This window comes from Maylandia zebra, linkage group LG10 (assembly GCF_041146795.1).
Source record: "Maylandia zebra isolate NMK-2024a linkage group LG10, Mzebra_GT3a, whole genome shotgun sequence".
Lineage (NCBI taxonomy): Eukaryota > Metazoa > Chordata > Actinopteri > Cichliformes > Cichlidae > Maylandia > Maylandia zebra.
Window position 1 is genome coordinate 8,085,358 of NC_135176.1, and position 26,967 is coordinate 8,112,324.

At 42.0% G+C, this 26,967-nt stretch overlaps 1 protein-coding gene and 1 pseudogene across 1 annotated transcript; one reads left to right on the top strand and one right to left on the bottom strand.

Annotated features, from left to right (window-relative positions):
* The first annotated feature begins 256 nt into the window (after positions 1-256).
* LOC112435366 (histone H1 pseudogene) lies at positions 257-3,500 on the top strand (annotated as a pseudogene).
* Positions 3,501-14,227: 10,727 nt separating this feature from the next.
* On the bottom strand, positions 14,228-26,412 carry vkorc1l1 (vitamin K epoxide reductase complex, subunit 1-like 1). The gene is made up of 3 exons (XM_004557439.5): positions 26,076-26,412; positions 22,703-22,812; positions 14,228-18,770 (listed from the first exon to the last, which is right to left on the bottom strand). Exons 1-3 carry the CDS (start codon positions 26,264-26,266, stop codon positions 18,544-18,546), a joined length of 528 nt encoding a protein of 175 aa, XP_004557496.1. The 5' UTR covers positions 26,267-26,412; the 3' UTR covers positions 14,228-18,543.
* Between the last annotated feature and the right edge of the window lie 555 nt (positions 26,413-26,967).

Here is a 26,967-nt window from a genome sequence, read left to right on the forward strand (position 1 = left end):
CCAGCGGATGGGTTCAAGCTACAAACCTATCATTAATTGGTCCTTCGATGCCGGAGCCCTGGAATCGCATTCACCGAGGGGAGGAGAGGCACGCTGAAAGACTGACGTCAGCCAGGAAGTTCCTGTGGATTCGCGGTCTGTCTTTTCTCCTCGATGAATGACGGTCGGCGGGATTCGGGCTGATATTACACTCTAAGCAACGCCAAGTAAGTTTAAAGAGGCCGACTCTATAACCGTGTCATTGTGCAGTCTCCGCCACTGTGTGAGGCGTTGAGAAGAGGCCGACTCTATAACCGTGTCGTTGTGCAGTCTCCGCCACTGTGTGAGGCGTTGAGAAGAGGCCGACTCTATAACCGTGTCGTTGTGCAGTCTCCGCCACTGTGTGAGGCGTTGAGAAGAGGCCGACTCTATAACCGTGTCGTTGTGCAGTCTCCGCCACTGTGTGAGGCGTTGAGAAGAGGCCGACTCTATAACCGTGTCGTTGTGCAGTCTCCGCCACTGTGTGAGGCGTTGAGAAGTTCGCTACTTTGTGTAGCGATACCCGGGTTCCTTGCTACTTTGTGGAGCAAGAGGTTCCTCGCTACTTTGTGTGGCTAGAGGTGAGTTCTCCGCCACTTTGTGGGGCGTTGAGAAGTTCCGCGGGGTCCAGATTGTGCTGGACGATAGGCCTATTTTGTGTTGTTTTTGTTGTCGTCGTCGTCGTTGTTGTTGTTGTGTGGTGCGGAGCAGAACATGTGGTCTGTGACACCGACTGTTGTTGTTATCATGGGTTTCTAAGCAACCAAGAGTGAGTCGGAGGGAGACAGACGTTTGTGCTGGACTTTGCTCCTGGCAGCACAAAGTATTTATGTAAAAAAGAGAGGGAGCGACGGCTCCACAGCTGCGCGGGTTCACGCGAGCGCGGTCACGCGGGTTTCACGCGGACCTGAGCCGTGCGGTTAATCGCAGGCTTAAAAATGGAGGAGATTAAAATGTTAGAAGTTTTCAGAAAACACACCAGCCTTGAAGAGCGTGTGGAGAAGGCCAGCCCACATCAGCAGCTATGCTCTGGTGGGTGGCTGTCCCCCCACCCCTTGCTGACACAAAACGTTAACTCTTCAGCCTGTGTGCCAGACCATAGACGTAATTGAGGTGGATAGTTGTTAAAAGTCATCTACATTACGCTTGTGGTTGCTTAAATTCAGTACAATGACATGTGAGGTGAAGTGATATAGGTAAATATTTAAACTCATGAAGTGCATAGAGGCACTTGACCTGTGTGAAAGACTGTCGTCTTATTATGAGCCATTGTTGAGATATACAGCACACCTGTGAAAACAACTAATATGCTGAACCCTGTATGAAACATCTAAAAGTACATGATGGAGAAGCTGAGTTGAATATGAAAGTGTAAGACTTTGCCACTGTGGGCAGAGCAACTACTGTGTGATGTTGCGTTGCAGTTTTTTTTTTTTTTTCTTCTGAGCTGATGAGCAGGCTACACATTATCAGATCGAGAGCTGTCTGAGAACTACTCTAAGAGAGGGAAACAGCGCTATGATAACTGTGATAACTGGAGTGTGCAACGTTTCCATGAGCAGTTTTCCTGCATCTTGACTTGTGTGTAGAGTGTTCATAACATCAGCATCATGTTTTTGATTATTTGTTTGTTGGGTTGAAAAATAGTTAAATAAACTGGTGATCATATTTACGGATCACCATGGCACATATCATCAGCCATGTGATTTATTTTTGCAGATGACAAAGTGAGTGTGAATGTGTCTGACATCACAGTGTTTTTGTGCACTGTGCAAGAGTAATTGCCTTTGATTGTGAGTGACAGCGGTGATTTTGCAGGTCACCAGCTATTGTAAATAAATAAAAAAAAAAGAGTGAATAAGAGGGAGAATTTATATTGTAGAAAAAAATAATCATAGGAAAAAGGTTTTGTGTTGATCAACCAAAAAAAACAACTATAATTTCATTTTCTGCTTTTAAGAAAAGACTGTTCACAAAAACACAGAGAGAGAGAGAGATGTGTGTTGATTAAGCAGTGATGATAATAATGAAATGTCTTAGTTTGTCACTTTCAGGTGAAAAGCAGACCTGAATCAATTTTCCACATGCAGCGGTCGGAAGAAAGTTATAGTTTAACATCATTGGAAACATGCAGGCCAAGTTTCTGGCTGACTTATTTACAGTGCCATGTGTTTCTCAACCTCACAAGCGAGCTCACTCCTCCCTGAAGATAAGGAATGCAGCTCCATGATAAAGAGACAGCAGCAAGTCCTGAGCACAAAAAGTCCCAGCAAAGCAGCAGCAATGTGGATAAACAGCAGCAGAAGAAAGCAAACCCATCTTCCTGTCTGATTGGATGAATTCCACGGAAGGGCGAGCAAGATGGCGGTGGCAGCATGTTGAAATGCTCAAAAAGGACTGAGTGACTCGGGCAAGCCACATGCAGCTAGCATGCTGGCTAGCGACATGAAAGAAATGGACCCTTCATGATGCGTTCAACGTGCCAGTGCTGTGGTGGGAAAGGCTCCATCATAAACACGCCCTGCGCCGAGGTTCAGGCCAAGAAGAAGAAGACGATGACTTCCAAGCCCAAGAAGGTCGGCCTCAGCGTGGGCGAGCTGATTGTGAAAGCCGTGGCCGCTCTCAAGAAGGCTCTGGCTGCCGGAGGCTACGATGTGGACAAGAACAAGGCCCGTGTCAAGACCGCCATCAAGAGTCTGGTGGCGAAGGGCACTCTGGTGCAGACCAAGGGCACCGGGGCCTCCGGATCCTTCAAGATGAACAGGGTTACTGAGACCAAAGCTAAGACGCCCGCCGCGGCCAAAGCCAAGAAACCGGCAGCAGCTGCTAAGAAGTCGCCCAGGAAGGCAGCAGCAGCACTTCAGCCACTAGCACAAAGTCAACCGCATCAGAGGACAATAGTGAGAGTGGCTGTGACTTCACTGTGCATGTGAAGAAAACGTTTGAGGAGAACTGAACAGTTGGAGTTTGACATTTGCCACCTGTGGAGTAAAATGGCAAGAAGAGACAGTGGGACACAGGACAAAGCTGAAGGAGAACTGCCGGCTGTTGGACTGTTGAAGTGGGAGAGGACAACAGAGTGAGAAGACTAGGTGAGAACACATAGGAATTATTTAATGTGGGAAATCAAAATTTGGGTTAGCAAACCTGGGGAAAAGAAAACTGACTGCTTAAGTTGGAAAATTGAGACGGAGTCTGAAACATTGCGAAAATAGAAACATATACAAAATCACACACACACAAGCAGAACATGCATTAACCCTACTAACAATTCCAAACACAAAATGACTCATGAAGACTCATAGCACATTAGTTAAGAAATGATTAAATAATAGCAGAGAAGTGTGTAGGAAAGGCAGCTTTAAGAACATGCTCTGCTGGAGATGCAGCTCCACAGACATGCATTAGACCTGCCTAATAACACAAACACCCATGCTATGAAAATTAGCTTGTTATCTTTCATCAGTGTTAAATTAGTGTCAATTTAGCAGACACTTGTTATTAAATACTGAATTTATCCAATGCAAAAATTGACTCTCCAGGTTGCAGGACAACAGTTTAACTTTTGTGAGAAAAAAGATCCTGGTTTGACCAACCAGTGATCAGACAATAAATTTAGTTGTTAAAATGGTAAATTGGGAGAAGCTTCCTGCTTGATTGAGGCAGCACATGTAATTTACTGTATGAGGGAAATTGTCTTTTGTGATACTATTTTGAACATGCTTTTCTGTCGTCCTGTCAACTTAGTGGGTTAATAGCTGATATGCAAATTAGTGATCGGTTTTAGATTAATGAAAGGTGACTGAATTCTAGCACGAGTGAATGAGATGTGTTGGAGTTGTTGTGTGTTGAGTGGAGACTCTAAAACACTGAGTTTCCTGCTTTGATGTGCGAGTGAATCCTGTATTTAGATACACAACTCTGAATACGTCAGAACAGACTGTTTTGTGAAGTGCATGACAGCATGTCACATGTTTTATGATGAAGGGAAAAGGAAAATTGAATAAAATAGATCTGTGGCCTAAATGAGTGAAGAGCACAGACCTGGTAATTAAACTCATAGCTAATAAGACATTAGGATTATGTTGTGTGTTGTGCAGCTGATGGTTGATTTGGAGTGAATCTAGCTGATGATTTTTCTTTTGTTGTGAAGTTGAGCCTGCCGATTAGTATGATGGTATGATAAACCATGCTAATGGTATGATTTACCCTCCTGAGATGAGGAGCTTGTGTCATGACTTAACAAGGCCTTTTTATTTTGATACTTTCACAGTGCACTGAAAGTTTTGTTTGATAATCTCTGTTCTTTAAGCAGATCTGCACGTCGGGAATTAAAAGCGCTACACGTCGTCGAGAAAATTGTGCCAAGTGAGTTCTCCACATTTAAATGGACTCTGGAGAAAGCCACTTATTTGGGACAATTATTAAATGACGGTCCCAGTCCAAAAGGATTCAGCGATGTAATCCAAACTAAAGTTCTTCTTTTTCTTTTTGAAATGACGTCATTTTGCTGAGAGTGGAAACTAAATGCGACGATAGGTTCCACTATCAGCAAAGAAAGAAAGAATGAATGCATGAATGAGTGAGTGAAAGGAAAACAAACTGACTGACTGGTAAAAGCTGACAAAAGCTGACAAGACTTTACTAATGTAACACGACTGTGTGAAGTTGACCCCCGCCTGGCAGGGGTGCAGATGAGTCTGTGTGTGCTTCCCTTTACAGAAGCAGAAAGATGACAGCAACACTCGAGGTTGCGTGATGATTTAACATTTTAAATGCCATTTTCTGTGTCTGTGAATTTACTATGTGTGTGTCATTCACTAGCTTGTGTGCTCACAGAGATATCTGTGACAAAGTATGCATACGCCTGCGCAAGCGCTAACATTTGCATTTTCGTTTTTACAGCATTACGGTTCTTCATGTGTTTGATCATGTGATTTATAGGAATACTGGCTAATGTTTCTCTACTACAAGATTTCTGGGTTTATGTGTGAAGAAAACTGTAGTTTCAGGCTATATGTTGATGGAGAAATTAATATAGTTTGAGACATACTGTGATGAGACCAGTGTTACTGTTTCCACAGCGAGTGTTAACTTTATGGTGTTTTATGGCACCTCTAGAATCTGTTGACCTGTGTCTGACCTCCGTCTGACCACAGTCAATGTGTATTGCTAATGTTTGTTTCTTTGAGAATGCTGTAGTAGATTCAGCTGAAGCGGACAAGTGACATGAGTAAAACAAATAAGAGATTACGGTATTTATGGAATAGTTTATTATGGGCTCATTTGCTGGCCACTTTTGAACCCATAATAATAATATATGAGTGGAGTGACTTTGCTTAAGAGAAGTCACTGATTACATTAATGTTAACAGAGTACATGGGATGATCCATGTTTGAGGCGACTTATGAAAATAATTGTAGTTTACTGATTTGAGAAAACCTGCACATGACACTTGTCTTGCTGATGTTGAATGCTTCTTGTCCTTATGATACAATTGTTTACAGGTATGAAGTTTGATTTCACTTCCAGATTTTGCTTTCCAGGCCGTGATGGTGTGTATGCAGGCTCCTGGGAGAGCCAGGTGTTAAGCAAACTTAATATGCAACACACGCTAACATCTTTTATTGCAGGGTTACGGAGCTACTCCAGAGGAGATGCCCTGATGTTGCCTGGGACATGATCTAGCTAATCTTTTTCTTTAAGACAGGGATCCAGGTTTGGTGAGTTGACGCATGGGAATGTCCATGCGTCAAGAGGTGGAGTGCAAGGATTAACATTAAACAATGTTTACTATTATTGTTGCAGTGATTTGTGTGATTAGCCGTTTTATTTACAAATATTAAACCTATGCAAGTGGTGCATCCATGTTCAGATGAGGCTTTGATGGCCTATAAGTGAAGTTCACTGAACTAAAGAATGTGGTTTGATGATTGTTGACATGCTCTCCAAATAGAAGTTTTTCTTCTTAGCAAGGAAATACAGGTGCAGCAGTAATCTCCTGAGAAATCTTCAGAGGCCCAGTGAGAAGCGTGAACCATTCCAGGCATAGCTGACAGCCAGGCAGTGGTTGAGGTCAAAGGTCAAGCTGGTTGGGGCCCATCATGAGATCAGACCTTGGAGCCACAGCAAGGACCATGAAACTGCCTGCAAAATAGAGGAGAGGATCGTCCACAAGATGGGAGCTGAGGCCAGGAGAGAGGCTTCAGGAGGATCAGAGATCATCTTCAGCACAGCAGACATCACACAGAGAGCTGTGCTACTGAGCTTCCAGGAGATTTTAAATAAAATGAAAGATTCAATATTGACGCTGAGGAAGACAACTAAGGTGTACGACGTGCTCTGCCTTAAACCTTCAGCAGCGTTGGAACATGAAAACTCGTGGGATGAGGGGAGCGTGCCAAGCTCCATCGACAGCGCAGAAGGAGTTCGAGGATGACATCATGATTCTGTGAAAGCACAGGAACCAGAAGCTATGGTGGTGATGACAGCAGTTTCCTATGAACATCACCTAATGCTGTGCCACTATACTGTGCATACGATAACACTCTGAAGGCTGCTGGGATCATAACAGCAGTAAGATGACGGAACCCAGCACCCTTTCCACAGAGAGCTTTTTCTGCAGAGCGTGGACAATTAAGGAGTCATAAATATCCCCCTCACAAGACGAAGGTCTGAAGTCAGGTGATGGGGGCTGGTAAGAGGCCATAAAACTAGAGTGCTGAGAGGTCTGCAGCTTGGAAATAGCTGAGACCCATGTTGACGAACAACAAAACCAACTGGTATGTTTGAATGTCTATTCTACATACATTTGGACTCTGGTCCTATGGACAGTGATGGAAACAACTGGAAGAGACATTCATGACGCCCTGCAGAGCTTAAACCACTCTGCAGAGAGACATGTGATGTGCACACCCGGAGGAAGCACCACCAAGCTGAGATGTTTTTGAAAATGTTACTTTTTTAGTTTCACTATTAAATTAACAATTTCTTTGGTTGCTCGTAAGATGCAGTTTGCCATGAGATGAGCTCAATGAATGGGGTAACTGCTAATACATTTATTAAACTGTGTACCTTTTCAGTAATTTAGGGTGATTTGACATATGCTGAGTATAAAAAGGTTTGCATTGAAACTGTCAGACATGAGGTATTCATACCTGGGAACTTTTCAAGCATAAAGGTCAAAAACGGGGGAATGTTAGAGTTTGTATTGTTGATTGTCATTTATGCTTAGAAATATTTAACCATAGATGCTTAGAGGTGTATAATCAATTGTGTAGTGATAAGTTGTGTGATCTTTAACAGGCTACAGAGGCTTGGTGTGCATTCCACACTAGAATGCACACCTACATCCTGGGAGCACGGGAAGAGGTCGCATCTTGTTTTAATTGTTTTATGGTAGGATTAACGTAGCTACGTCTGTTCTAGTCTAAGTGCTCTTTGTTTAGATGAACTGCAGGACTTCCTCACCGTGTTATCTAGGATGAACCATCTAGGGTGAGGGGGAGGCTACCCTCTTCCTGACCAAGGATGTTTGACCCTTTGATCAGCAACACACACACACACACACACACACACACACACACACACACACACACACACACACACACAGGCAAGGTACTCTTTGTTTGTATGTAGACGTCGTATGTTAATGAACCTATGCATATTCATGTAACCTCAATAAAAGGACAGTGTTACGGGAGGACGGACGAGAGCTACTGGGGTCAAGCGAAGGAACGGCGCTCTGTCTGGTTCTCTCCCGTGCACGAGTAACATGAAGAACTTTGCCTATTTGTGTCTTGCTTAGCAGTGTAATTATATTGTCTTCAACGTTCCAGCGGATGGGTTCAAGCTACAAACCTATCACAGGCCACCTTGGTTTTGAGAGCACCATGATAAGGGAGAGATTTTATTGGCCACGGATGTTTCAGGAAATCAAGGCTTGGTGCGAGCAATGTGAGAGGTGCTGCCTAAGAAAAACTCAGGGCCCCCCTGGTCAGTATCCACAGCAGTGCCCCCTTGGAGCTAGTTTGTGTGGAGTTTTTGACTCTTGAGAAATCAAAAGGTGGTATCGAAAATGTCCTCGTTGTCACTGACCATTTCTCACGCTATGCGCAAGCATACCCCACTAAAGACCAAACAGCCAGCACAGTCTCTAAGGTGCTGTATAGAAACTTTTTCTGTCGGTTTGGCTTCCCAGCGAAATTGCATGCAGACCAAGGGCGCAATTTTGAAAGTGCTGTGGTGAAGGAGCTTTGTAAATACACCGGCATCACTAAGACCCACAACACGCCCTATCCCACAGGGCAACGGGACAACTGAACGGTTTAACCGCACCCTCATGAACATGCTGGGGACGCTAGAACCTCACCTGAAGCCCCGGTGACACGAATGACCAATATGAATTGGGCGTCCGTGGCTCAGGGGGTTGGGAATCGCATCTGTAACCGGAAGGTCGCCGGTTCAATCCCTGGGCTCTCTGTCCTGGTCGTTGTGTCCTTGGGCAAGACACTTTACCCTACTTGCCTACTGGTGTTGGCCAGAAGGGCCATATGGCAGCCTCGGTTCTGTCAGTCAGCCCCAGGGCAGCTGTGGCTACAACTGTAGCTTGCCTCCACCAGTGTGTGAATGTGAGAGTGAAGGAATAGTGGTGTTTCTGAGTAGCTTATTTGCTCAACAATTTAATTAACAACTTTTAAATACATTCTTTTTCATAGTATAATCTTCACTTGCTTCATCCGAAGCACACTTTCTGTGTACTCACTACCTAATTTATAGCCAAAGTATTCACTCACTGTCTCTGTACTGTTTCGCTAGCTCAGCTTAGCTTAGCTCGTAGCCGACTCGTTAGCACCATGGCTACTTCACCTGTCCCTCCTGCACTTTCTTGCTCATTGTGTCAGATGTTTAGTTACTCCTCGGCCTCCTTTAGCAGTAATGATATCTGTAACAAATGTAGCATATTTGCAGCTCTGGAGGCCAGGATTACTGAATTGGAGACTCGGCTTCGCACCCTTCATTCACTCATAGCTAGCCAGGCCCCTGTAGCTGGTGCAGCCGAAGATAGCGTAGGCCCCGCTAGCTGTTCCCAGCAGACCCCAAGCAGCTGGGGAAAGAGGGCGGCTGGGTCACGGTGAGGAGGAAGCATAGTCCTAAACAGAAGCCCCAGGTACACCACCAACCCGTTCATGTGTCTAACCGTTTTTCCCCACTCGGCGACACACCCGCCGGGGGTCAAACTCTGGTAATTGGTGATTCTGTTCTCAGACATGTGAAGCTAGAGACACCAGCAACCATAGTCAATTGTCTTCCAGGGGCCAGAGCAGGCGACATTGAAGGAAATTTAAAACTGTTGGCTAAGGGTAAACGTAAATTCAGTAAGATCATAATTCACGTCGGCAGTAATGACACCCGGTTACGCCAATCGGAGGTCACTAAAATCAATATTGAATCGGTGTGCAACTTTGCCAAAACAATGTCAGACTGAGTAGTTTTCTCTGGTCCCCTCCCCAATCAGACCAGGAATGACATGTTTAGCCGCATGTTCTCCTTAAATTGCTGGCTGTCTGAGTGGTGTCCCAGAAACGATGTGGGCTTCATAGATAATTGGCAAACCTTCTGGAGGAAACCTGGTCTTGTTAGGAGAGACGGCATCCATCCCACTTTGGATGGAGCAGCTCTCATTTCTAGAAATATGGACAAATTTATTAAACCCCCCAAAATATGACTATCCAGAGTTGGGACCAGGAAGCAGAGTTGCAGTCTTACACGCCTCTCTGCAGCTTCTCTCCTCCTGCTACCCCCCCAAAAACCCATCTCCATAGAGACTGTGTCAGCTCCCGAACAGACAAAAAACAAACTAAAAACCAGCAACAAACAACTTAAACATAAACAATTACAAAGAAAGAACAATAAAGTATCCACATCTGAACCAAAGAGTAAAACAGTGAAATGTGGATTATTAAATATTAGGTCTCTCTTCTCCAAGTCTCTGTTAGTACATGACTTAATAATTGATCAACAAATTGATTTACTCTGCCTTACAGAAACCTGGTTGCAGCAGGATTATTATGTTAGTTTAAATGAATCAACACCCCCGAGTCATTCTAACTACCAGAAACCTCGAAGCACAGGCCGAGGGGGAGGTGTGGCAGCAATTTTTCACACCAGCCTATTAATTAATGAAAGACCAAGACAGACTTTTAATTCATTTGAAAGCCTGATGCTTAACCTCGTCCACCCCAGCTGTAAAACTCAGAAACCAGTCTTACTTGTTATCATCTATCATCCACCTGGGCCTTACACAGAGTTTCTGTCTGATTTCTCAGACTTTAATCTAATTTAGTTCTGAGCTCAGATAAAATAATTATTGTGGGTGATTTTAACATCCATGTAGATGCTAAAAATGACAGCCTCAACGTGGCATTTAGTCTGTTATTAGACTCAATTGGTTTCTCTCAAAATGTAAAAGAACCCACCCACCACTTTTATCACACTCTAGATCTTGTTTTAACATATGGCATAGAAACTGAACATTTAACAGTGTTTCCTGAAAACCCTCTCCTGTCTGATCATTTCCTGATAACATTTACATTTACAATAATTGATTACACAGCGGTGGAGAGTAGACTTTATCAAAGTAGATGTCTTTCTGAAAGCGCTGTAACTAAGTTTAAGAATATAATCCAGCCACTGTTATCATCTTCAATGCCCTGTACCAACATAGAGCAGAGCAGCTATCTGAACGCTACTCCAACAGAGGTCGATCATCTTGTTAATAATTTCACCTCCTCACTACGTACGACTCTGGATACTGTAGCTCCATTGAAAACTAAGGTCTCTAATCAGAAGTACCTGACTCCGTGGTATAATTCTCAAACACGTAGCCTAAAGCAGATGACTCGTAATCTGGAGAGGAAATGGCGTGTCACAAATTTAGAGGATCATCATTTAGCCTGGAGAAATAGTTTGCTGCTTTATAAGAAAGCCCTCCGCAAAGCCAGAACATCTTACTATTCATCACTGATTGAAGAAAATAAGAACAACCCCAGGTTTCTCTTCAGCACTGTAGCCAGGCTGACAAAAAGTCAAAAAGTCAGAGCTCTTTTGAGCCAACCATCCCTTTAACGTTAACTAGTAATGACTTCATGAACTTCTTCACAAATAAAATTTTTATCATTAGAGAAAAAATTACCAATAATCATCCCACAGATGTAATATTATCTACAGCTACTCTTATTACCATTGATGTTAAGTTAGACTCTTTTTCTCCAATTGATCTTTCTGAGTTAACTTCAATAATTACTTCCTCCAAACCATCAACGTGTCTTTTAGACCCCATTCCTACAAAACTGCTCAAAGAAGTCCTGCCATTAATTAATTCTTCGATCTTAAATATGATCAACCTATCTCTAATAATCGGCTATGTACCACAGGCCTTCAAGCTGGTTGTAGTTAAACCTTTACTCAAAAAGCCATCTCTAGACCCAGCAGTCTTAGCTAATTATAGGCCAATCTCCAACCTTCCTTTCATATCAAAAATCCTTGAAAGAGTAGTTGTCAAACAGCTAACAGATCATCTGCAGAGGAATGGTTTATTTGAAGAGTTTCAGTCAGGTTTCAGAGCTCATCACAGCACAGAAACAGCTTTAGTGAAGGTTACAAATGATCTTCTTATGGCCTCTGACATGGACTCATCTCTGTGCTTGTCCTGCTAGACCTTAGTGCAGCATTCGATACTGTTGACCATAATATCCTATTAGAGCGATTAGAACATGCTGTAGGTATTACAGGTACTGCACTGCAGTGGTTTGTATCATATCTATCTAATAGACTTCTGTAACCGGAAGGTCGCCGGTTCGATCCCCGGGCTCTCTGTCCTGGTCGTTGTGTCCTTGGGCAAGACACTTTATCCTACTGGTGTTGGCCAGAGGGGCCGATGGCGCGATATGGCCGCCTCGGTTCTGTCAGTCTGCCCCAGGGCAGCTGTAGCTACAACCGTAGCTTGCCTCCACCAGTATGTGAGAGTGAATGAATAATGGCATTGTAAAGCGCTTTGGGTGCCTTGAAAAGCGCTATATAAATCCAATCCATTATTGTTATTACTCCAATTTATACATGTAAATGGAGAGTCCTCTTCACACACTGAGGTTAATTATGGAGTTCCACAGGGTTCAGTGCTAGGACCAATTCTGTTTACATTATACATGCTTCCCTTAGGCAGTATCATTAGAAGACATAGCATACATTTTCACTGCTATGCATATGACACCCAGCTCTATCTGTCCATGAAGCCAGATAACACACACCAATTAGTTAAACTGCAGGAATGCCTTAAAGACATAAAGACCTGGATGGCCGCTAACTTTCTGCTTAATTCAGATAAAACTGAGGTTATTGTACTTGGCCCTGAAAAGCTTAGAAATATGGTATCTAACCAGATTCTTACTCTGGATGGCATTACCTTGGCCTCCAGTAACGCTGTGAGGAACCTTGGAGCCATTTTTGACCAAGACATGTCCTTCAACGCACATATTAAACAAATATGTAAGACTGCTTTCTCCCATTTGCGCAACATCTCTAAAATTAGAAATATCCTGTCTCAGAGTGACGCTGAAAAACTAGTTCATGCATTTATTACTTCCAGGCTGGACTACTGTAATTCATTATTATCAGGATGTCCAAAAAACTCACTGAAAAGCCTTCAGCTAATCCAAAATGCTGCAGCAAGAGTACTGACAGGGACTAGGAAGAGAGCGCATATTTCTCCTGTTTTGGTTTCCCTTCATTGGCTTCCTGTTAAATCCAGAATTGAATTCAAAATCCTGCTCCTCACATACAAGGTCTTAAATAATCAGGCCCCATCTTATCTTAATGACCTTGTAGTACCATATCACCCTATTAGAGCACTTCGCTCTCGCTCTGCAGGTCTACTTGTAGTTCCTAAAGTATTTAAAAGTAGAATGGGAGGGAGAGCCTTCTGTTTTCAGGCCCCTCTTCTGTGGAACCAGTTTCCAGTTTGGATTCGGGAGACAGACACTATCTCTACTTTTAAGATTAGGCTTAAAACTTTCCTTTTTGCTAAAGCATATAGTTAGGGCTGGACTAGGTGACCCTGAATCCTCCCTTAGTTATGATGCAATAGACGTAGGCTGCCGGGGGATTCCCATGATGCATTGAGTTTTTCCTTTCCAGTCACCTTTCTCACTCACTATGTATTAACAGACCTCTCTGCATTGAATCATATCTGTTATTAACCTCTGTCTCTCTTCCACAGCATGTCTTTTATCCTGTCTTCCTTCTCTCACCCCAACCAGTCGCAGCAGACGGCCGCCCCTCCCTGAGCCTGGTTCTGCCGGAGGTTTCTTCCTGTTAAAAGGGAGTTTTTCCTTCCCACTGTCGTCAAAGTGCTTGCTCATAGGGGGTCATATGATTGTTGGGTTTTTCTCTGTATCTATGAAGCGCCTTGAGGCGACTTTTGTTGTGATTTGGCGCTATATAAATAAAATTGAATTGAACTATAAATCCAGCTTGAGGTGTTTATGTAAACACTGAAACAGGTTTGCTTGCTGCAAACATTCACACTGGATCCTACATTAAAGAACTCTGGTACTCCGGCTTCCTCCCACAGTCCAAAGACATGCAGTAAGTGGGGTTGGGTTAATTGGTGACTCCAAATTGCCCATAGGTGTGAATGTGAGTGCGAATAGTTGTCTGTCTCTATGTGTTAGCTCTGCAATAGACTGGCAACCTGTCCAGGGTGTACCCTGCCTCTACCCTGGTAGCTGGGATAGGCTCCAGCCCCCCTGCGACCCTGACAAGGAGAGAATGGATGGATGAGTGGAAGAAAGAAATGATGGGTGACAAAAATCTTTTCTTTTTTTTTTTAGATCCAGGAAGATACAGAACGGATAATATTTTATAAAGTACGTCAGTTATCTTTAAAAGGGAACACAATGATGCTTTTGGTAACTTACCACCATCTGCTGAGCTGTGATACAACTTCATACGCTCTCATTTATCTTTCAGATAAAATCCCCTGAATATTGTTGAAAGACTCAAAAAGGTTGTCAAAGTAACAAGATTGCGTTTTAGGTTTTATTAGTCCAAATATTCTAAAGATTTAAGCTAATAAAACCTAAAAGACTTAAAAGCAAGTCTTTTTGTGTATTAAACACATTATTTCATTCAAATAACTTAAACTAACAGCTTCAGAGGGAATGTTTTAATGGTAGATCATTTCCACATGACAATGACACAATTAAAAATGTTCTCACGTCAACCTTTTTCCACAGTTTTCCCTTAAGGTAAGCTGGATTTAAACAGGTTATTTTTTGCACCTTCCTACCATTCATGTAACACTTTTCCATGTAAGAAAATACAGCATTTTAAAACATATTTGGCAATACAGAAGCAAACCCAGTAAGATTTCCTCCACAAAGAAATTTAATAAACCTTTTATGCTGACACGTGGATATCCTAGCCCTCCAACCCCCCAACATTTTTTTTTTACTAAAACAACCCAGAATGTTAACAGTCTATACAGCTAAAGGGCATAATTAATTCTGAAAAAACATTACAATCTTATCATTGGAACAGTGTGTTTTCTGCTAACAAACATCTCCTAACTAAGCAAGATAAAGATAATTACATAGTGGAGTAAGGAAAAAAGGAACGGCCATTTCTGAATAGAGTTTCGTACTGATACCAGGTATCAAATCTTTAGGAATTACCAATTAAGCAAATTTCATCCTAAGGAAGGCAAGCACAAGTGCCTGTTGCAGTTCTTCGTTTTACAAGGCTATTTACTGTTGCTTGTCTTTGGCTCAAGGCCTAGTGATCAAACAGAAGGCACTTTCGTTGGCATTGGTGATGCAACTAACATGGCAGTTTTACCTCAGGGCCTAAATGAAGATTTGTGAGAATGTAGCAAAGATTATGCCTTGACCTTGATTTTAGAGTTACATCATCAAGGAAATGGTGATCCTTTTACCTGGCAAAGATTTCCCAAACTTTTGAATAAACATCCATCAAATTTCTTTCTTGTAGTTTTAAAGTAACTTTACACAAATGGTGTAATGGGCTTTCATGACTGGAATCTTAGATATTGTACGCTTCTCAGTTCTATATCAGTATTCACAGGAACCATACTTTTTAACTAGCAATCTGTCAGTTATTTAAATTAAAAAAAAAAAAAAAAAAAAAAAGACTTCTATGGATTCACTTGCACAAAACTTGTGAGCGTGCAGAAAAAGGATAAAAGAGTGTGGTTGGTAACCTCGTCCAGTGCTGAGATGAAAAACAACCTGGCATAAGCCAGGAAATACTGTAGATAGGGAAGTTCTTACCGAAGATGTACTATGAGACACTAACATTTAAAGGACTTGAATGGTATTCGCTTCTTTTTTTTGCTACTTTACCACCAATCACATTTACAGAACTGGCAACCATTTTTCAAAGCAAACCAATATTTGAATGAGGTCTCCTATTCCAGGCAGCCACTCATCTCCATTCTGTTTTATGCAGCATGGAAATTCAATTTTCACCAGTTTTCATACTGGCATAAGGGAAACCTAAAATTCCATTATTAGCATGACCCAAGTGGCTAGAGGTGATTGGGTTCTGGGTAATTGATCCATTTTGAATCTTGCTTTAAAAACTTTAAGAGCATCATCAGATACCATCAAAATCAAAGTGAAGTCTATATTAAAGTGGCCCCATATGCTCTTCTCTTGGACTCCATTAGAGTAGCTTTGTGTGACTTATAGTTCAAAATGATCCTCATTTATCCCCTTAGTTCATCCATATGTTCAGGATCCCTCTGCCCTCATGAACAGAAGGGTTGAACCAAGTGTGTGGATCTTCTGCGCTCATCGTCCGGACCATCAGACTGAGACGGCCACATTAGAGAATGCCACTCTCATTCATACCATAAAGAGTCAAGAGTGGGAAAATGACCCGACACCGGCTCTTTAGAGCAGTCTGAAACCTGAGCTTTTGTCTCACAGAGATTACTTGTACATTGACCTCATTATTTAAAACTTTGGCCACGTTTAATACAAGCATCCACCACTGTAACAGTGTTAGCATCACAGGTCCATTTTAAGCTAGTAGGCCCACACTGGACATGCCCAAAAAACAAATCTCAACATGACTGTAAAGGATTAAATAATCATCATTTCACAAAGAAACAAATGTCTGCCTGGAATGCAGGAAAAACTATAAGAAATTATTATAAAGTGTACCTTGGAAAACAGAGGCGTAGTAAATGAGTCCCAACATACAAGAACAGAAATTATTTCACCAAAAAAAAGAAAAAGGGATCACCTGAATTTCCATTTTCATACACAACCAATGACTTTGTGATTTATCACATCACCAGTAGTAAATCACTAAAATGACTTGTGACTATGACAGTTGCTATCAACACTTGAAAACCCTCAGAACGATGGAACAGCTTTGTACGAGACCCTGAATTATACTACAGAGGAATGGAGAGGATCAGGGATGAAACTATCAACAGGCTGCTTTAAGACCACAGATGAATCACATTATTACACTTTTTATGACTCTTACTGATCTTTGACAGTGGGTGCAAGATTGTCCGATGGCCAACATATGCTAAAAGCCAGGAGATGGTGTACCGTGCACGTGACAAACAGGATACTTAACAGTGACCAGCAGTCTGGATGGAAGGGAGATGATGGTTCTACTCCCTCGTTTCACTACATGCTGCGCTCGCCTTCTCCATGTCTGCTTAGACCTTCCAATGGTGGATTAGAACAAACAACAGTGATCAGGTTATCTTTTTCTACTGGAACAAAACCCAAGTAACCACCCGTGTGGTTAACACGCTGCTTGGCTTTCTTACAGATCTCCCACCAATCACAAAGTAGTGCATTTTCCAAGTTTTGTTCACATCCTGCAAATGAACTGTAACTCAGCTTGGCAAGATCACTGTTACTGTTCAAGTGATAATCACATGTATACAAAAGCCCAATGAACATTAATGAAGTGGGAACAGAAAAATAAAGAGTTGCTTCTGCCACTAGGCCGCTCCTGCCCTTGAACAATCACAGTGTAGCAGGCTTTGCTACCTTTATGAGCCTATTAGGGAGAGAGAAACACTTTACTGGTATCTTAATTTACAAAATTGTGATCATAAAAATAAAGCCTTGGACCTGTGACAATAAAACAATGAGGAAAAAAACATCTGATGCAATAATATGACATCCCCCCCCCCCAAAAAAAAAGGAAAGGTAATTTACCGTAACACTCCTTTAGGCACATAATTCTTTATGGGTTTCCACTCGTGTGGTGGTCAGGAATGCTTTATCCACAAGAACAACAACAACACAAAAAAAAGTGAGGGTGCCTTTACTCAAACCTGGCAAAAAGAACCCACAGTTCCATTTTGAAAGACTTGTTTCTGTGGCTTCAGATGAAACAACCACGTACAACAAAGAAATTCACACACGGCTGAACTGCACACCCGACCAGGACGACAGGACAGAAGACATCCCGAACACATCTGAAGTCTGACCCACCAAACTAAGACCCTGATCACTTATTTGTAATTTTTTAAAATCCAGATTTTCTGTTGCTTTGTTGGTAGTTTTTTCCTTTTTCCTTAAAGGTTTGTGTCGACACTAAATCACAATCTAGTCTGGAATATTGCTCAGCAGCTATGTACAGAATTGCAAAACAAACGTTCTGACTGATCTACACACACACACACACACACACACAATACATCTCACACTGTGCCGTGTTTTATTTTAGTGGTCCTCTTCAAAAAGAAATATACTAAAAAGTGTAAACATAAAAAAATAATAACACAAACTGTTGCCCCCTTCTCATAGAACCTGATTTGCAACTAAACGATAACCTAGTGAGTGTTTCTTCTAATTTTGGAACCCAATATTCGGCTCCGAGTTTTAGTGCAGATGAGCTGTGCAGCAATAGGAGCTTTCCAACCATTTCAAATCAAGCACCCTAAAAAAGGTCCTGTGTTTTTCTTCCACTTTCCAATTGTTGTTCAAATGAGAGCTGTCCTCTGCCTCTGGTTGTTTGCGTTGTTGTTGTTGTGTTCTCACCTCCCCCAAATCCGAGCATGCACGCATACACATGTACGCGCACTTTCACTCACACACACACACACACACACACACACACACACACACACACACACACACACACACACACACACACACACACACACACACACACCCTTCCTTAAGCGAGTTTAAAATGTTAAAACAAGGAAAAAGAAATTAAAGGAGAAAAAAGAAAAGAAAAATCATCTTTCACTTACAAATCCTTCCGTGTTTGCAATCAACAATGAGTTGTCAGGCCCAACATTTAAGTTAAATTTCTTCATTTTTTTTTTCTTTTTTTGAACACACAGCAGAATAAACATTGTTTGGAAGCAAGGTCTCCTGGTGGCAAGTCAAATGTTCAGAGGTCACATTTCTTTTTTTTCTCTGTTTGTTTGTTTCTCGGGTTTTTCTTGCCGTTCTTGGCAGCTCAGTCCTGCTTGGCCTGTAGCTGCTGTTTCCAGGCCTCATTCAAGTAAACCAATCGCTTGTAGTTGAGAATAAAGAGAATGAAGTTCAGCGCGTATGTGGTGATGCAGATGATGCAGAAGTCCTTTAGGACAAAGTAGAGGATGTAACCCAGGTAGAGGGACCCAACCACCGACAAGATGGATGTCGTCATGAGAATGAGGGCGGCCATTGCACTGACAGTCATTCCTAAGGCAAGAAACACAAATTGAGGCTTAAACAGGTAACCATTAAAAAAATTAATAAAAAAATACACCTTCACACAATCTCCTGAGAGAGCTCTTGTCACAGAGCTTTCAGCCTCAGGCACTTCTGCATTTATATTGTGAGTCCTCGTGACGACATTCAGCCCGCACACTGAGCCAGCCGGCTGCTTATGTCATCGTGCTGTCACATGATGACACGTCCTTATTTTGTCAGTGTCTGCACTTCTTTTACACCAGGTTTGTACTCATAGGAGTCGCTACTAAACACACAGGTATTCTCTTTTGCTACCGTTATTGTTTTAGACATTTATCATCATGATTTAGATCAAACGATGGGATGCAGCTTTGGTTCAACAATCACTAACAACTGGGAACAACATGTTAAAAAAAGCTGTATTCGATTCCACCAGCCTGCGGTGATAAAAACAAGGATTTTTACAGATGTACTGGTAAAGTTACTGCGTTTGTCAAAAGAGTGTAAGGACTGAATGATGGGAGGAAAGGCAGCAAAGATTTTCTAAGCACGCTCTTTCAAGCAGCTATAATGTGTGTTGCTCCTTGCTGTATCCACAGACACACACAGAAGTAGATTGTGTGTACTTTTGGGTGTCCCCATTGCCATCTATTGTAACTACAACACTGACTATGGATGTGAACTAGGGCTGGGCTATATCATACCGTTCACAGTAATACCGGTGTAATGTTGGGCAACGATAGGAAAATGAAATATCGCGATAGAATATGGGTAAAACGCAGATGCGCAGAGCCTTTGTTTACATAAGCACAAGGCGGCGATGCAGAATAAGAAGAGCGAAAGGGGATTGTTAAATGAAACGGATGAACCAGAATTGGTTTGTAAAAATCCTGCAACTTCAGTGGTGTGTAACTGGTTTGGCTTTCATCTGACAGATGCACAACAAAGCACCATTTTTGGTAGCGCATGCTAGCGGGCTGTCGTTATTACCGTGTTTTTTGGAAAATACGGCACATTTTTCTGAAAATCGACAATAGTTGGGTTGCGGTCACGTGGTTCTGATGACGTGCGGAGGCAGCGCGATTTTTGAGTGGAGGGCGGAAGTAAACATGGAGGACACTGTGGAGAGTCAGGAGAGCAGCTATTGTGCAACTTTAGACCCCGTTTCTCGGGAGAGATATAAACAGATAGTTAAAAAATATATCGGACGTGATCTGTATTCTTTGAAAATGTCCGAATACACCACAGAAGTAAAGGATTTGCCTACTATCGAGGCTGTGGATATCACCAACTACTTGGTCCTCCAGACTTCTTACTACACTAGGCAGCAAATGAAAGCTTTCAAGAGTCTGGAGGCGTACAATTTTTTTGTCAGCGGGTGGGTCCACAACCTTGGAACAAAACGTCTCCGTGATGGATACAGTTTGGTGTTTGCAAGGGTGAGTGTTTGTTCTTATATTGCTTTATCTTAAACACGCTAACAGTTAGCGGTAGCGGCTTTAACGTCAACAAACATGCCACATCCTTAGGACTTCGTTAGAGTGACAGTTGTTTGTTTCAAGGTAAACCATTCTCAGCGGTCTAACGAGACACCTCTGAAGACTTGGGTAATTGCAAAGGAGGATGGAGAAGTGATTGCAGCTCATTGCAATTGTATGGCAGGGTTAGTAGCCTGTTCTCCACTGTCACTAGGCTCAAATCCGGGCTCTCAGCCGTCTGTTGCATATCCAAAATCGCCTCTGCACATCGATGCTGTTCTGCCTTAAGCTTCATTCTTTTCTCTCGTTTGAGAACTGATTCCGATCTGGGTTTTCGTTCGTAGCCGAGATTGACCGTCGGAGCCCAGTCCTCCGACTCTTCGTCATCCAAAGCACTTGGGCAGCCTATAGTCCCAATTAAGTCAATATTAGACTACTAACTTAAAAGCACTAAGTAAACGAGAATTTAACGACAACCTAATGCTAATAAGTTCGTTTGCAAACATAACATTACCTCCTGACTGTAAACGTAAATTTAAAATCCATTTTTTCCTACGTTTTTCGGTTAGAATTTTCCATTTTTCTCCTCTTCGTTGGGCTATTTTTGGTACCCTAAAATACCGTTTATCAGTTTCTCTGGTCGACCTACTGGAGCATCCGTAAACACAACAGGACATAGGCATTTTGCGTACTGTCTGTCTGTGATTTTGCGCTTATCTTTTTCACTTCCGACCGCCAGTCAAATTTCGCGCTTTACGTCGACGTCACGTCTACGTCAAATGAAACCTAGCTATTCCCCTTATGTATGAATTCTGGTTGTGTTTACTGACCTCGAAACGATTTTATGTGGTACACGGCGCTCGGAAATCTGTCAAATTTTTCAGTACGACTTTGCACCGCTTGATGGATTGTCGGAGCATTACGCCTATCGTAGACAGGAGCCTCGCGGAGTGATACGTACTGTGGTTCAACATAATATTACCGTATTGTGTGTATAACCTATTAGGTTTTGTGGATATTATACATGGTTATGCTCAGGATATGTCGGCCAATTTCCACTGGAAATGCCTTTTGGTTAAACTGTCAGCAAGGAATTTGCATTTGCACTGTAAAAGTTTTATATAACTTTAATGATTAAGTGTTTAAGTGAAAATACATTGATGGGGTTTTTTTTGCACTAATAAAGTTGTGGAGTTGTAAAGTATTTTGTCTAGTGTCAATTATATCATCAGTTTTATTGTTATCGCAAATTTTCAAATGTATATCGTGATAAATATTTTTGGTCATATCGCCCTGCTCTAATGTGAACTTCATGCTTCAAAGACACTAAACCCTCACTGACTGAGTGAAAACAGATGAACCAGTGAAAGTTAACTGTGATACATCTGCACACATATAGGTGCCTCCATGTGTGAATAGCCTGCATCTGAGGACTGTGATGATCAGCACGCAGTAAGAATCTCAGATGGGTGTTAACAGATGTGCTTGATTTAGTAAGTGTTCACTTATAGAGCTGAAATGGATAAAAGTTCATCAGAATCTCAAACTTTGCTTGATTACCTCGACACAAATATTACTGTATATTTACTTCGTCCTCGCAACACGTAACTAATCTCTAGTTTCTTCATTACAGTTAAGGAATAAAGAAGCTAAAGATCCTCTGCAGGGACATCGCCAAATGTCACAACTATAGCAATAATTCAGTGTTTTGCAACGGCTGTTCTAACCTGCTCACTGGCATTGACCAGAGATTATGGCCCTGGTTATGCTGATTTTGGAGCAATGCTTACGTGCAAATATTTTCCAATCCAAGGCCATGCAACCAGTCTTTAATATGGAAATCTTTACCCACTGCAGCAGTTTGGATAAACTGGGATACTATTGTCCTAGTCAAATGAGTGTTAAATGCAGCAGCTAAAAGGACCTCTTGTTCAGTGCTAGGGCCAGGTGGCCGGGCAAGCCTACAGGCCTCCGGCAGGCTAACATGTCGAACCAGCATGACTGAGTCACATACGCCAGAGGGAGGAAAAACAATGTTCAAGTTAAAACAAGTCACACACAGAGAGAGAAATATTCACAATCACAGTTATCTGTCGGTGTCAAGATTAGAGTGTGGCAAACAAAACGATATCAGGCATCAAACCAAACAGAAGAAGGATAAGAAGTTTTCTAAAAACTCATCTCTGCAGTCCTATGGGAGGTCCAAAAACATTTCAATACAGGTCAGCAGGAAATGCTTCCTACAACACAAACTTCGCATTTAACTGCATTATTATCATTTATAAACTCCGTGTGATGTCAGTGTCATGTGAGTCAGGTTGAGGCAAAAATAGCTGTGTTACAGGAAAGCAACAAGTTGAGTCAGCACTTGCCTCTAGAGCAAAGGCAAAGAGAGATTTGTCATATATAATCCAAAACGTAATGACAAAGTAACCCACAACTGGGAACAGAGTATAGGCTTACCTAGAAGCAGCTGAAAGGCATAAAAGACAATCCCATAGACACTGTTGGGTTGGTTCAGTGCACTGTCATTTCCAAAAATTGAGCCCAGGAGTCCGAATCCTCGACCCCACCTAAACCACAATAGAATAAAATAGAGTTTATTCATGGAAATCAACATGCACAACATGCAACGAGGCAGACTGAAGTCAAAAGATATTACAAAAAAACAAAAAAAAACAACAAAAAAACACTTCCTAGTGTTTGCTTCCTAAAATGCTGCAGTGAGGTGTTCATTTGAGTAAAATAACAGCAAATTATTACTCTCAGAAGAGAAAAAAAAGGGGGGGGGGAATCTGTTTCAGTAACAAAAAACATTTATTGTTCGCCTGAAATTCAATAAACCAATTCCAAAATATGTAGAAAGGCAGCATGTCACAAAGACAAATCACTACATCTTGACTTATGTGTTGCCTGACATGAAGCAGTTCAAACAGGAGGAATTTCTTTCTTCCTTGAGTTTCTGATATGCCATCTTTTCTTTGTATATGAAATCATTGTTTGTATTTTCTGGATGCCAAAGTATGCAGGATGCAGAATAAATAAATAAATATGTGTGTACAGAGAGAGAGAGAGAGAGAGAGAGAGAGAGAGAGAGAGAGAGAGAGAGAGAGAGAGAGAGAGAGAGAGAGAGAGAGAGAGAGAGAGTGTGTTGATGGGTAAGATCTAGGGCTGGGTATCGTCACTGATTTCTAGAATCGATTCAATTCCGATTCACAAGGTCCCGAATCGATTCGATCCACGATTCGAAATCTGGGATATTTTGACAGTCAGAAATATTATAATTCAGATCAGTACATTTACATATTTTTGTATCAATAAAAAGGAAGCTGACACACGCAAGACTTTATCAAAGGTGTGAGCGTCACAGCAGATACCTTTGTGTCAAAGTAGCTGAAGATAAAACACAGAAAAACATGAAGGTTATTTTCCTGGCCTGGGATTTTATAAAAATATTCTGCAGTACATCAAAAACGAAAGAAAACCATTAATCAACATATGAACATTACCTCTGAAGTTACAGCGGTTTTATTAGAGACATGGTTAAGCGTTTTGCATTTTGAATAATTTTAAAAAGTTTAAATTTGTTCAGTATTGAACAGCAGAAATGAGGTTTTCTTTTCGGAAGAATGTAAAAGGGAAAAAAACAGCGGCTGACAGCGCTGTAAACAACAGTAGACTTGTGCGTAACAAGCAAGCGAATAATGAAGAAAGGGAAACTGTTCTTGAAGTACAGAGATAGAGAGAGAGAGAGAGAGAGAGGGAGGGAGAGAGAGAGAGAGAGCTGTGCATCGCGGTGGAAGCAAAACAGTAAAAGTCAGAGTGAATACATGACGATGTTTATGTGAATCTTCTTTTGCTGCTGGTTCGGTCAATATTGTTTGGAGAGAGATCAAACTAACAGCTTTAGAATCGGCGCATAAAGGGCGTGAACACAAAGCTTGGACCCGCCGACACATCAGAATCAGCAAGCTGTCGGCTTTCAGCCCCGACCGTGTCCTTGCCGTCGGGTGAGAAAGGCGACATCTCACTGATTCTGATCCGCGGGTCGCGCTGTGTGTTTAAGTCTATGTACAGAATCCGTGTTCCTGCTCTCATTTACTGTCTTAACTGTTTGGTGGTTCTTGAAATTTTGTGAGATGTCACCAGAGATTCTGGCATTTCGGGCAAAATAAATTTATATTAAAAAAATCGATTCAGGATTTTAATGAATCGATTCAGGATTTTAATGAATCGATTTTACGTTATCCAAGCCGGAATCGATTTTAATCGATGAATCGATTATAAAAACCCACCCCTAGTAAGATCCAGTCCTGAAGAACTTCATTTTTTAAAGCCCCAATCCACATTGATCTATGCACTTGCTTATTTATCATTGTAAAACATAATTTGATAGAAGCATGTGTAAATGTCATTTCAATAACTCTGATCCATGTTTGACATTGTCCAACGTAACAACGCAATCCACCATGTCTCACAGTAAGAGTACTAGGAACACACAAAGGTTATGTCCTAGTGTGGACTTGCTTTTTGCAATCGCATTTCACTTTGTGAAAGTTTATTCTCCTTTTGTATAATGTATATTGTGTGTGCACCCTGTATATAATAAATTGTATTTTCCACATTACATGTCCTTCTTTCCATTCATTTCACTAGAGCACCATTGTGCCTAGTTCTTTAACTGATAAGCTGAGAAAAACAGACCCTTCAGCTCACAAAAATACAGGATGACATAAAGATTACACTGCTGGAAACCATAACTGATCAGACCAATGTAAGCAGCTCGATTTCTTCTTTAAAAGAAATGTTACACTTGGGCAGGCTTACATCAGTTGAGACAGACTCTCAAACGGAAAAGTCACCGACTCATTCAACAAATATGCAGTAAGTCCTAGACAGGTTGCATTCCAGGTGTAATCAGGGCCAGCAGTGCCTCTCATTCAAACAGGCCCAGTAGATGGTGTTATTGTACTTTATTAGAACTGAATGGCCACCAAAAGCTGTTAAGCACCTTAACAGTATGCATACAAAAAGTGTATAATAATCATGAGAAAAAAAATCTAAGTAATAATCTCTGGAGATGCACCTGTCTGGCAAGGATGCGTGATGCTACAGTCCCCTCCACTGACCTCTGGACTAGCTCTGTGTTCCTTTAGGTAACCAGGCTGTAGGGTTTTAGCTCTTTGGACTTATAATTGGTGACGTTAGCACAAGAGCTAACGACAGCTGTGTGACAGCCAAAGTAGGAGGTTAGTCATTTAAGTTATTTGACTAAATTCACCAACATCAACCCAGCAAACAAATGTCCCAGTTCTGGTCATCGGAGTAACTGACTTCACGTAGCAGCATCACTCATACATTCACAATAGCCTCGCTGCGCACAAGCTATCGGGAACTTTAATGCTATATAGTTGGTTTTAACATATGTTTTAGCTTTAAGACGTGCAAAGGACAGTCGGTCTGAACAGGATCCCATTAAAACTGACAGCGTTTATGACTCTGCTGTCAGTTGGTTCAGAAGTGAAACTGGCTTAAATGTTAACCAACGGGTTTCGTTAGCTAATGGTTAGCAAAATTAGCTTCTTGGTGCTACAAAGCTAATGTGGCGCTTTAGAACCAACACCTACAATGGTAAAGTTACTTTTTCTAACTAATGCATGCATAACAGAGAGCTACCAGCCATGGCTTGTGATTAGCTTTTACGGTTGGGGTTAGCAGTCAAATGTTAGCAGAGTGCATTTGACAGTTTAAACCGCGCAGCCCTTCCCAGATTGTCACAATAGCAGGCAGCTTCATTGAGCGCCACTGTCGGCGCTCTTTGCTGAATTCAAATTACCTTGAGCTGAACACTTTTGAACAGCTGATGGAGCTGCTGACGTCGCACAGAGCTTTATAACTCGCATCCCGCGCCTTTTCCCTCTCGACGTGAAAAGCATATAAAGACAACAGTATGCCTAGCAGGCAAACAAGAAGCCTGGCTATTCTTTCCCACCGAGGGGTGGACACTCTCAGGACGGGCGCCGCCATCACTCTCTGGCCTAGCTGGAGACACGCATACACACGCAGCCAGCTCGCCTGTGAGACTCTACTGCGACGTGGAAAAGCGTCACTACGTGTGCCACACCGTCAGGGCGGGACGCTGGGCCGAGGAGGAAAACATCCCAGAAAATGCTGAGCGCAGATTTCTGGGAGAGAAGAAGCAGGCAAATAAACGATATTCAGGCCACGTGCCGCGTTTTATTTTAACATGAATGCATGTAAGAGTACTGGGGAGACCGGTATTTGTTGTATTTTGTGCAGATTTGTTTTAGAAATACATACAGCGCATTGCCCGTAAAACAGGAATCCACATGCTCTACTTAGGCTCCCTTATTTCAAAATGGTGCCCTATTTAGGGTACCTTATTGTATAAGAATGTCCCGCTTAAGCTGCCTTTTAATGTCGGCGCGTTAATAAAAATACATACTTTTCTTTTTATCGTAAAATCAAGTTGATTTGAAAGTTTTCATATATAGTCCTCGGACAGTCACGTGAGAGCGGAACATACAAATTGAAACAGAAACAAAAAATCATAATACAAGGCAGACACGAGTCGTTCGTACGCAGAGCTCATCTTTAGACAGAGCCATTCCACTTCCTATCAATGAAATTGTCCACTTGTTTCTTGAACCCAGGAGCGCAGCAGAGGGCGCTAGCGAGAGAGTATTTGGTGAAATTGTCAGGTCAGG

Coding starts and splice junctions, on each gene's coding strand:
- vkorc1l1 (XM_004557439.5), bottom strand. CDS start 26,266: ATGGCGGCGCCCGTCCTGAGAGTGTCCACCCCTCGGTGGGAAAGAATA. Junction 22,813..26,075: donor TCAAAAGTGTTCAGCTCAAG/GTAATTTGAATT, acceptor ATTGTGGTTTAG/GTGGGGTCGAGGATTCGGAC. Junction 18,771..22,702: donor TGCCTTTCAGCTGCTTCTAG/GTAAGCCTATAC, acceptor TTCTTGCCTTAG/GAATGACTGTCAGTGCAATG.